Genomic DNA, 14,186 nt, shown 5'->3' with positions numbered 1-14,186 from the left:
GCTTTCATGCAGACACATGGATGAATTTTAAGCGGCAGGCTGCAACTTTTATTAAATTTAAATACAGGAGAGGGGCACTACCTGTCCATCACCTCTAATCTCCTATACCAAGCGTTTAGGTGGTTCCAGTACAAGGGTTACAGGGCTCCTACCATATAACCTGTAACTAGATTAGGAGTTACAGGGACCTACCATATAACCCGTAACTATGTTGGGAGTTACAGGGTCCTACCATATAACCCATAACTAGTTTGGGGGTTACAGGGTTCCTATCATATAACCTGTAACTCATGCAAGGGAGACAGGGCGCCTACCATATAACCCATAACTCAGGGTAGGCTCTCCTCAGCCTACACCCCAGAACCCACCTTGTTCTGAGTCCTGCCACCCTCCCCGCAGCCAGAAAGATGGTGACCTCAGCCCATGAGGGCTCCAAGGTCTCACCCAAGCCCGCAAGGGCCATGAGGTCTCACCCAATCTCATGAGCCTAAGGCCCCTCAGCAAAATCCCAGTTCTTTTATTTCTGGGAACCATTTATTTTATCCTTTTAACCACATTGTGAACTGGCCAAAAGGGGGCACCAGCATCTAGCTTGGTCACACACACCCCTAACCAGCCACCTGGTATCACAATTCCTGCCCATTCCTTTCCCACACATTCCATCCCCATATGACAGCACCTCCATTTGACAAATGCACGCCAGGCAAATCAGACTCGGAGGGCCTACTACAAGGGGCTACCAAGCCCACAGTTAGTCCTTCAGCTGTCACAAGCCAGGGTTACAGACTTGTTGGGGCCATCACAAGCAGATCCCTATTGACAACTGGGTGAGCCCCCAGAATCTGTCAATCTGAAATCAAGACGAAGCATCGGCAGACACCATTATCCACTCCTGGGACGGGCAATTGCAAGAAAAAGGATGTTAAAACAGAGTCAGTGTAAAATGGAGGCCTCCTTACCCAAGTTAGCCAACTGTCTATTTAGAATATGGACCATGGATCCATGCATGGTTGAGAGCTGTTCCACAGGGAGGCAGCCCAGACATATTTCTTCTTTTGTGCCAAAGAATGGCTGCTTGTAGTATCCTAGGGTGAACAGGGCTCAATTCATCATGGAGGCAGCTAACCCCCTGGGGCCACGGGGATACCACAAACACACTCCCTAGAAACTGGGAGGGAGATGGGAGTGGGAGAACCAAGTCTCAAGTTTACACCCAAATATTTTGGGTTGTAATGAGGTAGCTGCGGGGGAGGAAGGGGGCATGTAAAAGCTCAGTTCTTTTGTATCAGACTTTGTATGGATTTTTGAAGGATGTGTACTGGATTGCTAGCAGAATGTTTACCCAGTGCATAGTTGACATATAAATTTATGAAAGGTAATGGCAGAAGGGCTATCCAGAGAATAAACCTGTCTAGGCAATAAGTCAGTGTGTTTCCCTAGGATGCCGATCAGCACCCTAGTTACACCCACTGCTGTAGGGGAGGTGATGCATCAGTCTGACAGTGATCCTGCTATATCCAAGCCAGCCTTATGGACTTGCCTAATGTAAGTGTGAGGAACCCCAAATGACTCTTTGGAACAATATGTGTGAAGTGGATTTCCCACAAAGTACCGAGGGAAAAGCGTCTGCTTCAAGCAAGTCTGTTTCAGCAGCCTGTCTCTGCCAGAAGTAACACAGTGAAGGCAGGGAACTGATCAGCCAGACTATATCCCAGTCCAAATGGAGTGAGACACTCCACCCAAGAGAGGCAATGACTGTGGAACCAGAAACCTAGGTGTGGGTCCCCTTGCTGAACTCCTAAAGGGAAATATAGGTGCAGTTGCCCTAAATTGCGACATATAACCAGAAGCCACTACCCAGAACACAAAGCTCAGGTGGTCTCATGACCACCTGAAGTTCCGTCAGTGTAATTTCTTTTGCCTCTTTAAGAGCCTCTATCAGTGCCCTGACCGATTCCAGCTTCTCTGCAGGGAACCTAGAAACACAACAAACTATGTCCAGTTCAATGCCCAGGTATGTTACAACTTCTGTTTTTTCAGTGGTGAGGGGGGAACCCTGAGGCACTCAGCTAGGTTCAGAAATGCCTGAAGCATGCACTCACCATTGTCTGTCCCAAGTTTTCCTGCAAATAATAAGTAATTGAGATAGTGCACTACGTGATTCAGGCCAATCTTGTATACAATTGCCCACTCCAACATGGAGATGTCTCTTTTGTAAGCAGCGCGTGACACTGTGCACCTCATGGGCATGGCTTTATCAAAATAGTAATCACCTTCAACCTGAAACCCAAGCAAATTACAGTCTCTGAGATGCACTGGAAGCAACCTGAATGGAGACTTGATGTCGCATTTAGCTAACGTCACCCCAGCGCCACATACCTTGACTGTGGCTACCGCTGTATAAGATGAGAAGTAGCTCATCCAACACAGTTGGGAGTCTATATAGTGATTTACCAATAAGCCTCAAGGGTAAGACAAGTAGTGAATAAACCTGTATTCCCCCTTCACCTTCTTCAGTACCATACCTCAGGGAGATATGCACAATTCCAGCCTGGGAAGGGGCCTGTCACTCTTCCTGCTGCCACTTCTGTGGTTCTCTCTGCCCTTATGATATGCTCAAAGCCTTTAATGGACTTCAAGTTCTCTGCCCTGCAATGGCACCTCATTCCCACATAAGATTTGAAAACCAGACAAAAAATCCATTTTATAAATAAGTTGCATCTTTTTTGTTGGGGTGGTTCAGTAACAAATTCCATAACCCGTCTCTTAATTGGAGAAGGAGCCTTTCCCATGGTTACTGACAGCCAGAAGAAGTTCCACGTGGCACCTGGGAGCTAGGTAATGCTAGGAGTTAAGTAATACTAGCCATTCCACACTCCTCCCCTGCCCTATGCTGTCTGATGTCCCACAGCAAGTGTCTTCTTCCCTCACTGCTGAGGCTGTCCCCCTTTCACCGCCAGCCTCACTGAGTTCCGCCACCCATTGAGGCAGGCGAGGGGATTCCCTACTCAGGGAGAATTCTCCAGTCTGAATCTCTGGCTAGTTTAAGTTCACTTTGTGAACTGGAGAATCCAGCCCATTGCTTTTGTGTGATCCCTTGTGAAGCTTGCAAGACTTGCTCTTTCATTAGAAAAACGTTTGTGGGGTTTTTTGCTTGGTTTTGTTGGGTTGTTGTTTTTTTATTAAACTCATTGGTTTTAACAAGTTTCACTAGTTTTGGAAAAATCTTTGACTGAATTCTCTTTGTTGCCTTTGGAAGACATTAAGGAGCTAGTTATTTAGATGCAGTCTCCAGTTATGTACCTATAGATCTGCAGATACAAAATGGAGGTTGCACTGAGACCTCTTTGAAATTCAGGAAGTTAATTTGTACTTCTACAGGTTTTTTTTTTCCAGTCACCACTTGATAAGAAGGTGAGCACAGAAAGAAGAACCATAAGTGTTGGTGTATATAAAGTAATTAATTACACATATGTTAAGAGGCACAGAATGGGCTGGATAATCACAGCAGGAAGGCAAGGACAGAAACTATCAAACATAAGATTGACAGCTCACTAAAAAGCACTCAGCACAAATGTACAGTAGAAATTAGACATTTTTCCTTGCCTCCTTTTTTAATTTTCAGGTTTATCTAACCCGTAAGTTAGTGTGATGGAGAAAAATCCACTGAATCTCAGCCTATCCCTTATTTTTACATCCTCATGGATATCTGCCCACACATGATCCATGTCAGATGCCAAACTGAGAGAAAACAAGCTTCTCAGAGGCGGTGAGCTTTGCTCTTTTTATAAACCCTGTTACTGTCAAGTAAGTAGTAGACTGTGCCCGTCTCCTACTCAATTGAGCAGGGAAACAAGGTATATATGCCCCCTCTCCAGCATACATACAATCCTGCTCAGCCAAGACAGACATACCCTGATCTTGGGTCTGGTGCAGAACCAGTGCATAAGTCTTGAATACTTCCTTTTTTGAGCAAAGAGGTGGAGAGGGGACATTCCTGTGGCTCCACCCTCTTGCAGGCCAGAGTAGATGTCCAGCCATGTGCAGAGAGGAGAGGGAAGGAATGTAAATTACACCCTTTCAAAGGCTGCTGTAATTTACCCCATTTCCGCTCTTTCTCCTCAGTCCCCTCCCCTTTCAGAACAAGAGGGGGGCAGGGTTCAATTGTGCCTCAGAGGGATGTCTCTGAGGTACAAGACCTCCAGTGCTAGTCAATCCTGGGGTAGAGCAGCTTATGTATCACCATCTGCTCAGGGCTGTGCCTAAAGCATCATCTATCCCTAACTAATCACAACAAGATTTCAGAGAAATAGGAAAGTTTGCCTGAAATGCGTTACTGGTGGCTAAGCCATAGCACCCCAACACTTATCTCAAACAAGAAACCTCAGCTGATCTTCTAAAATGATAAACTTCTCAATGATTAATCAACAGCTGAAGCATGATGATATCTAGAAACTAATAAGCTCTTCTCTTATTTACACTAGGGTATTTAATTTTTAACACTCCAGCAAGGCATCATTTGAGTTATTATTCATTAAGATGCTAGAGTATTGGAAGCAGACCAGACCTCATCACAAGATTGAAGAAACCGCTTGTAGTTTTGCTATCAGTTGTTAATTGTGAGGTGCATATAAACCTGTCCTGTGGTGCATAGGTTACATTAGAACATCAGTAAGATTATTCCCTCATCTATGGATCATATAGATTTTTCAGGGTTCTTTTAAAGCACTCTCCGATCGGATTCTTGTAAATGGTGATGCATAGTTGGCATTTTTGTATAGGGGTTAACAGATGTTTTGCATAATTCTTCAATTTCAAAAGGGGAATTTTCATTTAAATTCTAAGTTAAATGGCAGGCTGTGGCCCTTATTTTCCCAAGTAAAGGCATCATTCTGCTACCCAAACACTCAAACAATGGGTATTAATTATTATTATTATCATAGGGTATTAGTCAATGTGGGTAAATCTTATAGTAGTATCTTTAATGGGTATTATAATCCAGAGGGATTATTTTCTTTAATTATATTATTTGCTTTGGCAACATCCCGTTGGGCCAAATTCTGTTCTCAGATATATCTACGTTAATCTGGAATGATTTCACTGACTTGACTGAGCAAAATTTTGCTGTGGTCCTCATTGGGAGTTATCTGAGGAAGGGTTTAGATCCTCAGGATTTGGCACAAAGCTACTACTACAATAATAAAGTGCACTTACACAATGCTGTTCCTCAGGGTATTCAAAGTGCATCATCTAGGTATCCCTTGCTTTTGAGATGTAGCTGTTGCCAACTTCACTTTACCGTAACTGCAGCAATCAGTAAGGTTGTCCTTTACATCATTGTTCCAGTTCTGTTCAGATATTCTCAGTGCAGGGTTATGCAGGTGCAGCAATTACACCCTGTTCTGAATATGCATCCCACTATGTCTAGAGAAGCCTGTACAAACACATGCTGATGGGTTGTTCCTTATAAGACTAAGTACTCATTAATTATGAACACTGGAAAGTAGGATATCCTGTACACGTTGTCATTAGCCATCAGATACATTACAAGCTATATAAACATTCTTGGTTGTTAAATATGAATAGTAATTAGGTGAACAAAATTACGGTATTTGTTTCCATGCCAAGAAGTATTAGGCTGCATTTTTAAGGCACGCGGGAAAACAATCTGGATTCAGCTTGTAGGGCCAGAGCCAATAGTTCTTACTCAGATGTTACTCAGGAAAACCTGTCATTGACTTGAGTAGGAATTTGCCTAAACAAGGACTGAATAGAATTCTGGGAAATATCCAGTCTTCCCAGTACTGCTTGATGTTAATGTTGGGCAGTGATTAAATATTGTACAGGAGTTCCTGTTGATGATATGCCTATCTGTTATCCTTTTGTTGGCTCTGAGTCCACTTCTGCTGAGTGTTAATTATGGTTTATGTTGCTTGTTCGGGTTTATTTGCTTTTGTGTTTTTCATTTTCAGCAAACATTTTACAGCTATTTTTCTGCTGCTGTTGGATGTGCACAGTACATGGAATGCAGAACTTGAATCTCAGCCCAGATTTAATTAAACGTACTACTGCCACAGTGCACAAAAGTTACTTTGTTGGCCCAATTGATACTAAATATAAATCTGTTTAACTTGATGTGGTACAGTGCAACTATAAAGACCTAATTACTGAGCGGGTGCTGCTCTAGTGAAGTCAATGAGGATGCACCCATTTAGACCCAGGGTGAGTTTGGTCCTACAAATCTTTTTTGTGACCTACAACAGGTCTCATGTAAGATAACCAACAAAGATGTGGGTTGAAACAACATCTTGTGTGTAGATTTAGTATTGCTTTAAAGTAATATAGTGTGAATTTCAATACATTACTTGAATATCTAAATTATGTCGTAACCTGCTAGTAAGCCAGGTTGTCTAGCTAGGTTTCCACTCAGATGTCTTATGAGCCATACCTAGCCATGGTTTATCCTCTATTCATGCTGCAGGGTACGAAATTCCTGGGTGCCAACCTGCCTATGGCAACCTAGAATTCTCCAGGGCAGGCTCGCAAAATCTTCACCTACCCTCTGGGACAGGTAATTAAAAACTGATGTTTTGTTAAGTTATGCTTTCTTTCTAACTTTCTCATGTCAATCATTTGTTTCTATTCTTCACATCAGTCTTTAGTTACTCACATCTATACAATGCTATACAATATTTCTGAATCAGGGAAGTAGCAGCAAATCTATTTGATAGTATTCTAGATGATTGTCTTGTGGCAGCTTGTAGTAATTATTACCAGTATGTATAAAAGCTGCAGTATTTTCAGATTCCTATTAGTTGTTAGCTTTTCAGTCAGTGTGGTTATGAAAATACATACACATTTCACCCATTATTGATGTAACAGTAATTTGACCAGGTTACATTTCTTAATTGCCAATGTTTATATATTTCTAGATCTCTTTTGGTCTTTTTTTCCTTGGGCTCCATGAATCAGGTTCTCTCAAAGTAATAGGTGCATAGATGATGAAAGGATATGCTGGAGACAGGCTTACATGGAACAGTCATGATTAATTTTAGCTTGATGTTCCTATGTAGAACGTAGTACAAAGTAAACTAAACTAATGACTTTTTCCATTTTTTCCCCATACTTGTCTTTCATTTTCTCCTACTATCTCCACGGATTTCTCCTTTGTTCCTTTTGCTGGTATCCACCCAACATCATTAAAAGTTGCAGGTACCTAGAAGTGATACTGTTCACTCATCCAATAAAATTTTCACTGGGACAAATATTCAAAGTGGAAAATTCATAAGACAACAAAATAACGGTAGGCTTGCCCTTAGGGTGTCTTGTTGCAATATGCAGATTTTCCTCCGAGAAGTGTTGTGGTTTCCCACCCTTACAGAGATCTTAGTACAAGGAAGAATATATATATATAGGATTCTTCAGATACTTCTTGGCACACTGTATATTACAGAGTGTGCTGAAGAGGGGGACGAGCCATTCGACATTTGGAGAGAAGTAGACTTCCATGAGCAGCGGACATGTCATGTACTGGGAAAGTGGTTTAAATTACAGTACATATTTTCTAATCCTTAAATTAACTGCAAATGACTTCTATTTTTACCATGGTCCAGATATGAGAATATCTTTGCTTCATGGCATCTCTGCTTCCTGTCCTGGCTGAAACCAGGAAGTGACCAATGGAACCAAGATAAAGCAATATATTTCCACCCTTACAAAAAGAGTTTGCGTTTCAATTTGGCTTGATGTTTGGGAATTCATTTTAATCAGAACTAGTTTGCCCTCCCATAGTGTAACCATTCAGTGTGATCTTACCTGTGTTTCTTTTTAAATGGATTACTATCATGGAGTTTGGAGGGCTTGACTATGGTATAAGGTACAATATATAGTAGTCTTGGTTTATGACCAGCTAAATGGTCATGGGGAATATATGGCCAGCCCTCTGTGGAGAAAAAGGTGGTTAGGGACTATTTAGAAAAGCTGGACGTACACAAGTCCATGGGGCCAGACGAGTTGCATCCAAGAGTGCTAAAGGAATTGGCGGCTGTGATTGCAGAGCCATTGGCCATTATCTTTGAAAACTCGTGGCGAATGGGGGAAGTCCCAGATGACAGGAAAAAGGCTAATGTAGTGCCAATCTTTAAAAAAGGGAAGAAGGAGGATCCTGGGAACTACAGGCCAGTCAGCCTCACCTCAGTCCCCGGAAAAATCATGGAGCAGGTCCTCAAAGATTCAATCCTGAAGCACTTACATGAGAGAAAAGTGATCAGGAACAATCAGCATGGATTCACCAAGGGAAGGTCATGCCTGACTAATCTAATCGCCTTCTAGGATGAGATTACTGGTTCTGTGGATGAAGGGAAAGCAGTGGATGTATTGTGTCTTGACTTTAGCAAAGCTTTTGACACGTCTCCCACAGTATTCTTGTCAGCAAGTTAAAGTAGTATGGGCTGGATGAATACACTATAAGGTGGGTAGAAAGTTGGCTAGATTGTCGGGCTCAACGGGTAGTGATCAATGGCTCCATGTCTAGTTGGCAGCCGGTGTCAAGTGGAGTGCCCCAGGGGTCGGTCCGGGGGCCGGTTTTGTTCAGTATCTTCATAAATGATCTGGAGGATGGTGTGGATTGCACTCTCAGCAAATTTGCGGATGATACTAAACTGGGAGGAGTGGTAGATACGCTGGAGGGCAGGGATAGGATACAGAGGGACCTAGACAAATTGGAGGATTGGGCCAAAAGAAATCTGATGAGGTTCAATAAGGATAAGTGCAGGGTCCTACACTTAGGACGGAAGAACCCAATGCACAGCTACAGACTAGGGACCGAATGGCTAGGCAGCAGTTCTGTGGAAAAGGACCTAGGGGTGACAGTGGACGAGAAGCTGGATATGAGTCAGCAGTGTGCCCTTGTTGCCAAGAAGGCCAATGGCATTTTGGGATGTATAAGTAGGGGCATAGCGAGCAGATCAAGGGATGTGATCGTCCCCCTCTATTCAACATTGGTGAGGCCTCATCTGGAGTACTGTGTCCAGTTTTGGGCCCCACACTACAAGAATGATGTGGATAAATTGGAGGGAGTCCAGCGAAGGGCAACAAAAATGATTAGGGGTCTGGAACACATGACTTATGAGGAGAGGCTGAGGGAACTGGGATTGTTTAGTCTGCAGAAGAGAAGAATGAGGGGGGATTTGATAGCTGCTTTCAACTACCTGAGAGGTGGTTCCAGAGAGGATGGATCTAGACTATTCTCAGTGGTAGAAGAGGACAGGACAAGGAGTAATGGTCTCAAGTTGCAGTGGGGGAGGTTTAGGTTGAATATTAGGAAAAACTTTTTCACTAGGAGGGTGGTGAAACACAGGAATGCGTTACTTAGGGAGGTGGTAGAATCTCCTTCCTTAGAAGTTTTTAAGGTCAGGCTTGACAAAGCCGTGGCTGGGATGATTTAATTGGGGATTGGTCCTGCTTTGAGCAGGGGGTTGGACTAGATGACCTCCTGAGGTCCCTTCCAACCCTGATATTCTATGATTCTAAATGGTTTTATTCTTGTAATGCCTGCTAAGCACACCTGAAATTCATTCACTGTCCATTTGTAGTCCTTAGTTCCTAATAAAAATGAGCTTGCATTTAGGGAAAAAATATCGGCTGGATTTCAAACACTCCAAAGTTTTAGGGTATTCAGATCCTGAATTTTGGATCAGGCATTACTAGTTCCTGCAAAAATGTTTACCAACTTTTAAATGGAGCAGAGTAAGCTTAAAAGATTATGCTAATATTATTGCATGAGCAGCTGAAAAAGAACTGCAAAATGAACCAACCATGCAAAAATAATTTTGTGACGATAAAACCTAAAAATAATTATGAGTTCCAAGGTAAATACACCCAAACCATATGCAAACTGTTCAAAATTCTTAGTTCTTCAAAACATATCTGGAAATCTCACCAGAATTGGCTTTCTGGTTGTATTTTAGGAGTTCTGCTTCTGGGTGGGACCAGGAAGTGCACAGGTGTGTGAAAATGAAAGATACTGCCTATAAAAGTTTTCAGAAAATATAAAATGTGGGCAGATTGAATTTTATCCAACCTGGTTCCTCCATGATTTAAAAAAAAAAAAAAAAAACCCACTCCAGTCACTTCATAAAGAAAAATCTCTTTCTCACTTCAGAGACCATAAAAGTGGCCCCTGTACTGGGTTCAGTACTGTAGGCTGCACTTAAGTAGTAAGTATCTCTTTGCAAAAGGCAAATTCAGGCCATTTCAGTCAGTCTCTAATAAAAACCTGTTAAAAAAATTAAAGCCACTTTAATCCGTAAATGAGTTCTTGAAGCCGCTGGCTGTGCAGGGCTGATGCAGACAGAATCCCTGCGCAGGAGCTTGTTGTACTGTGCTTTTCACAGCTGCTGCTGAACAGTGCTGCAGGTGCTCACCTGAGCATCTGCTGCCAGATGTTAGCCCTTCTGATGCTGTACAACAATCCCCTGCTCCTAGCCTGGCTCTCTGCACTGCTAAGGGAGAGCTATTGACGAGTCCCTGTGTAGGAGTTTTGGGGGCAGGAGAGGAGGTTTCCTGCTCCTCCTTCTCCCTAGTGTACCCACAAAGGAGAAGACAGAATTTAGCCCTATGCTGAAAAGCCAGCTGAGCGTGTAGAATAAAACCACCCTCTGCTCAGCTAATAAGTCATGACACTGGAACTGGGAGAACAGTTGTTTGAACTGATTTCACAACATGCTGAGCAATGGCAGACTTGCTAGAGGTGTACTCATTTAGATTCTTGCGGAATAGGAAACTTCTCAGTTTGCAAGTCCTAAAATAGTGCCGCGCAGCATCTAAAACAAAGAGGTGAGGATCAAAATAAAGAGCTAATGACGACAGCACATATCTGATTTGCCATAATAGCAAGTTAATCACCCAGCTGAAAATCATTTGCAAATGTCAGAAAACTGAAGATATTTTTAAATACTCAGCTACACAAATTTCATTCAGGTAACATTAGGGGCCATTTCTGCCCTCAGGTAAAGCTCTCAGTACTCCCATTCCACTCAATAAGTATCGTGCACATGTAACTGAGAGCAGCATTAGTTCCCAAGGAATCTGAATTACATTTACAGGACATAGATTGTTCAGGCTAAATGATGTTCTTTAACTCACCCCATCAAGCGTTGGTGTTCCTGGCATCTACACACTGGAGATATATTGTGTTGCCAAAAACCTTGCACAAAAATCCCTATTATTATTCATCCTCTTTCTCACAGCATGCTGCTCTGACTATAGAACACAGCCATTGTGTGATAGACAGTATAGAATGTCAAAGAACAGTCCTATAGCAGCTGCCAGTAGAATTTCAGCAGTTACCACCGAAGGTATCTGAAATGCCACTGCTATTTCCCATTATAGGTAACAGCTGTATTGTCTCTGATCCCATTACTGTTGGCAGATGTTTACTTTCTAAAGGTTGGCCCCTGTATATTCCCATTTTGGGTACAACACAAATTGCTTGTGTGACTTTTGCCATGAAAGATGACCAGAGTGCAAGTGTGCATAAAAAAAGGACAATCAGTTAATGAAACTTGTTAATATATAGATATACACTACATACAGAGTATAGGGAGGGGGAAACATTGCTCTTTCTAACTCCTCCTTCCAGAACCAACCTAAGATGTCTTCTCCCAGAGCCAGAAGAATATATACATAGTTGTTCCATTCAGTTAACACAAACCCTCTGTAAATGCCTGGCATGAAACAAAATTTGATATCTTCCATTGTTGTATGCAGTGTCATTGTAGCTGTGTTGGTACCAGGCTATTAGAGAGACAAGGTGGGTCAGGTAATATCTTATTGGACCAACTTCTGTTGGTGACAGAGACAAGCTTTTGAGCTTACACAGAGCTCTTCTTCGAGTCTGGACAGTGAGAACGTTTCCCAGACCTGAAGAAGAGCTCTGTGTAAGCTCCACAGCTTGTCTCTTACCAACAGAAGCTGGTCCAATAAAAGATATGACCTCACCCATTTTGTCATGAAACCAACAGCTCCTAGAGAAACAGCCCAATGCAGGTGAGCTTTAAACCAAAAGAAAGAAAGCAGGAACAAGAAGGAGAAAAAAACAGAGGGGAAAGAAGTTGCCAAATGTGAAGAGAGAGATTGTACCCCTCCATCTAGCAGGTTCTTTGAATCTGACTGCTTTATCTGAAGTAGGACAGGAACTGATTCTCTTTCCTTATGCCACATCATCTTTCCATAGGTCTTCCTTGTCCTTTTAAAGGAAGTGATAAAAAAAGATTCAATGTGCCTCTGTACATGGCACTTCACTGATCCTTACTATGTGCTGTATTCTGACAGCCACGCACCTTTCTGATACTGAAAATGAACATTTAAGACAGGTACAAAACAAAATGAGGCAGTGTGTGGGTGATCAAATGAGCTTCCTCTTAGCAAAGCCATAATAGTGTTTGAATGTGGCTGTCAAGCTATTCTAGATGGATCAAGAATAAACAAAAAAGAAAAGAAAGTAGATGAAGAAGCAGGAACCATTAACATTATTAGAATATAGTGTTATATGTATGAAGAAAAGGAGTACTTGTGGCACCTTAGAGACTAACCAATTTACTTGAGCATAAGCTAGTCTCTAAGGTGCCACAAGTCCTCCTTTTCTTTTTGCAAATACAGACTAACGGCTGCTACTCTGAAACCTGTTATATGTATGAGAGCTGATGTGGCAGGTCTTCCTTAGTAATAGCCTGAGGGAGTGGAGGAAGTACTTATTCTTAACTGCAAGCCAAAGCAATCATTGACACCCCCTCTCCCCCCCTCCCAGAAGTTGTGTTAAGGTGATCTGGTGTGATTTAGGGATGCTTTATGAACTGCCTAGCGAGCTTCCACTTTGCTTCCAAACTATAGTGGTAAAATAGAGGTCTACCTCTAATTTTGCTATCCCCATTTCTTATTCCCTTGATATTTTTTTATTATTATTCATGACTTACTAGCCTGGATTCCCTAGAAAAATAGAGGGCAGATCATTGGGTCTTTTTCTGACATTGCAGGATATAAAAAGTAGTCAATGTTCTTGCCACAACTTAAACTGACTTGCTACACTGACAGGCAACTTCTCAACAGTCTTTGTTAGGCAAGTTGAACTATTTGTTACAAATAAATGATCTGACCTTTTTCTGAATCATGCTTATGACTGCAAATGTATTTTTGTTTTTCACACGCTTTTACTAAATAGTTTATGCAAACATATATCAGCCTTTGGTATATTAGCAAATAACTGAAGTGAACAGTTGTGATGCTCAGTGTGTGATTGGTCATCTAAGTCACATGGATATTTTTTTCTCCCTGATTGGATGACTGGAACTTTTAAGACAGGAGAATAGAGAAGAGTAAACAACAAGAAGAGAATACCTTTGTACAAAACCCAATATCACGCATGAACAAAGTGTAGTCGTTCTCCAGTTACACAAATATTTGCAAATGGGCAAAACAAACAACCACTCACAATCTGAATGCATGTTCAGAGAGTGTTAGTAAGAGATAGGAAGCAGGCTCACCTCTTTGCTCTGCATTTTGTTCTTCTCTTGCATCTTTTCTAGCTGTTCACCCTTATGTTTTCCCCAAACACACAGACAAATTCAAAAGTGATATAAATTAAACGCCTTTACTCAAACTCTATTAGACCTATGTGTAACTAGGAAACAATTCCATTTCATGAGAAATATCTAGGTTTTGCAATACAGTTTTATTCCAATGTGGAACAAAAACAAGAGCTTTTGACATTTTTCATGAAAAAGCAAGAGAGAGATCTCAGAATAGCAAATAGCCTGGTGGTTAAGGTTCTCACTTGCAATGTGGGAAATCAAATTAAAGGCCCTGCTCCTAATCAGGGAGGACAGGGACTTGAACATGGGTCTTCCAGTTCTCAGCCAGGTACACTAGGCTATTGGCTACTCTGCAGTAGAATAGTCTCTTCACACCTTCCCTAAAGAAATTCCATCCTGGAGCTCAGCAATGTCTCCACTGAAATCTAAATGTTTCCACAAAACATTTCAGTTTTGACAGAATAGCATTTTTGGTGGAAAAAAGTTTCCATCAAGTTTCACATTTGATAGAAAGTTTGACCCGCTCTACTTACAACCCTTTGCTAATGTCTATTTAAATATGTCAGTTGCTCTAAAAATTGCTGCATCTAGATAAGT

The 14,186-nt window shown here is 41.9% G+C and overlaps 1 protein-coding gene across 6 annotated transcripts in view; it reads left to right on the top strand.

Annotated features, from left to right (window-relative positions):
• The window catches only part of BEGAIN (brain enriched guanylate kinase associated), a 266,126-nt gene that overhangs the window by 124,748 nt on the left and 127,192 nt on the right, over positions 1 to 14,186 (top strand). For 4 of the 6 annotated variants that reach the window (XM_073350723.1, XM_073350728.1, XM_073350724.1 and 1 more), the window contains one exon: positions 6,482 to 6,571. The exons of the other annotated variants lie outside the window; for them this stretch is intronic. In XM_073350723.1, coding sequence (XP_073206824.1) covers positions 6,482 to 6,571 — 90 coding nt within the window. The remainder of the gene's footprint in view (positions 1 to 6,481; positions 6,572 to 14,186) is intronic. 6 annotated transcript variants of the gene reach the window in all.

The sequence above is a fragment of the Lepidochelys kempii genome, chromosome 6, assembly GCF_965140265.1.
Source record: "Lepidochelys kempii isolate rLepKem1 chromosome 6, rLepKem1.hap2, whole genome shotgun sequence".
Classification (NCBI taxonomy): domain Eukaryota; kingdom Metazoa; phylum Chordata; order Testudines; family Cheloniidae; genus Lepidochelys; species Lepidochelys kempii.
Note: the sequence above shows the minus strand (reverse complement) of the source record. Positions and strands in the feature narration are given on the sequence as shown.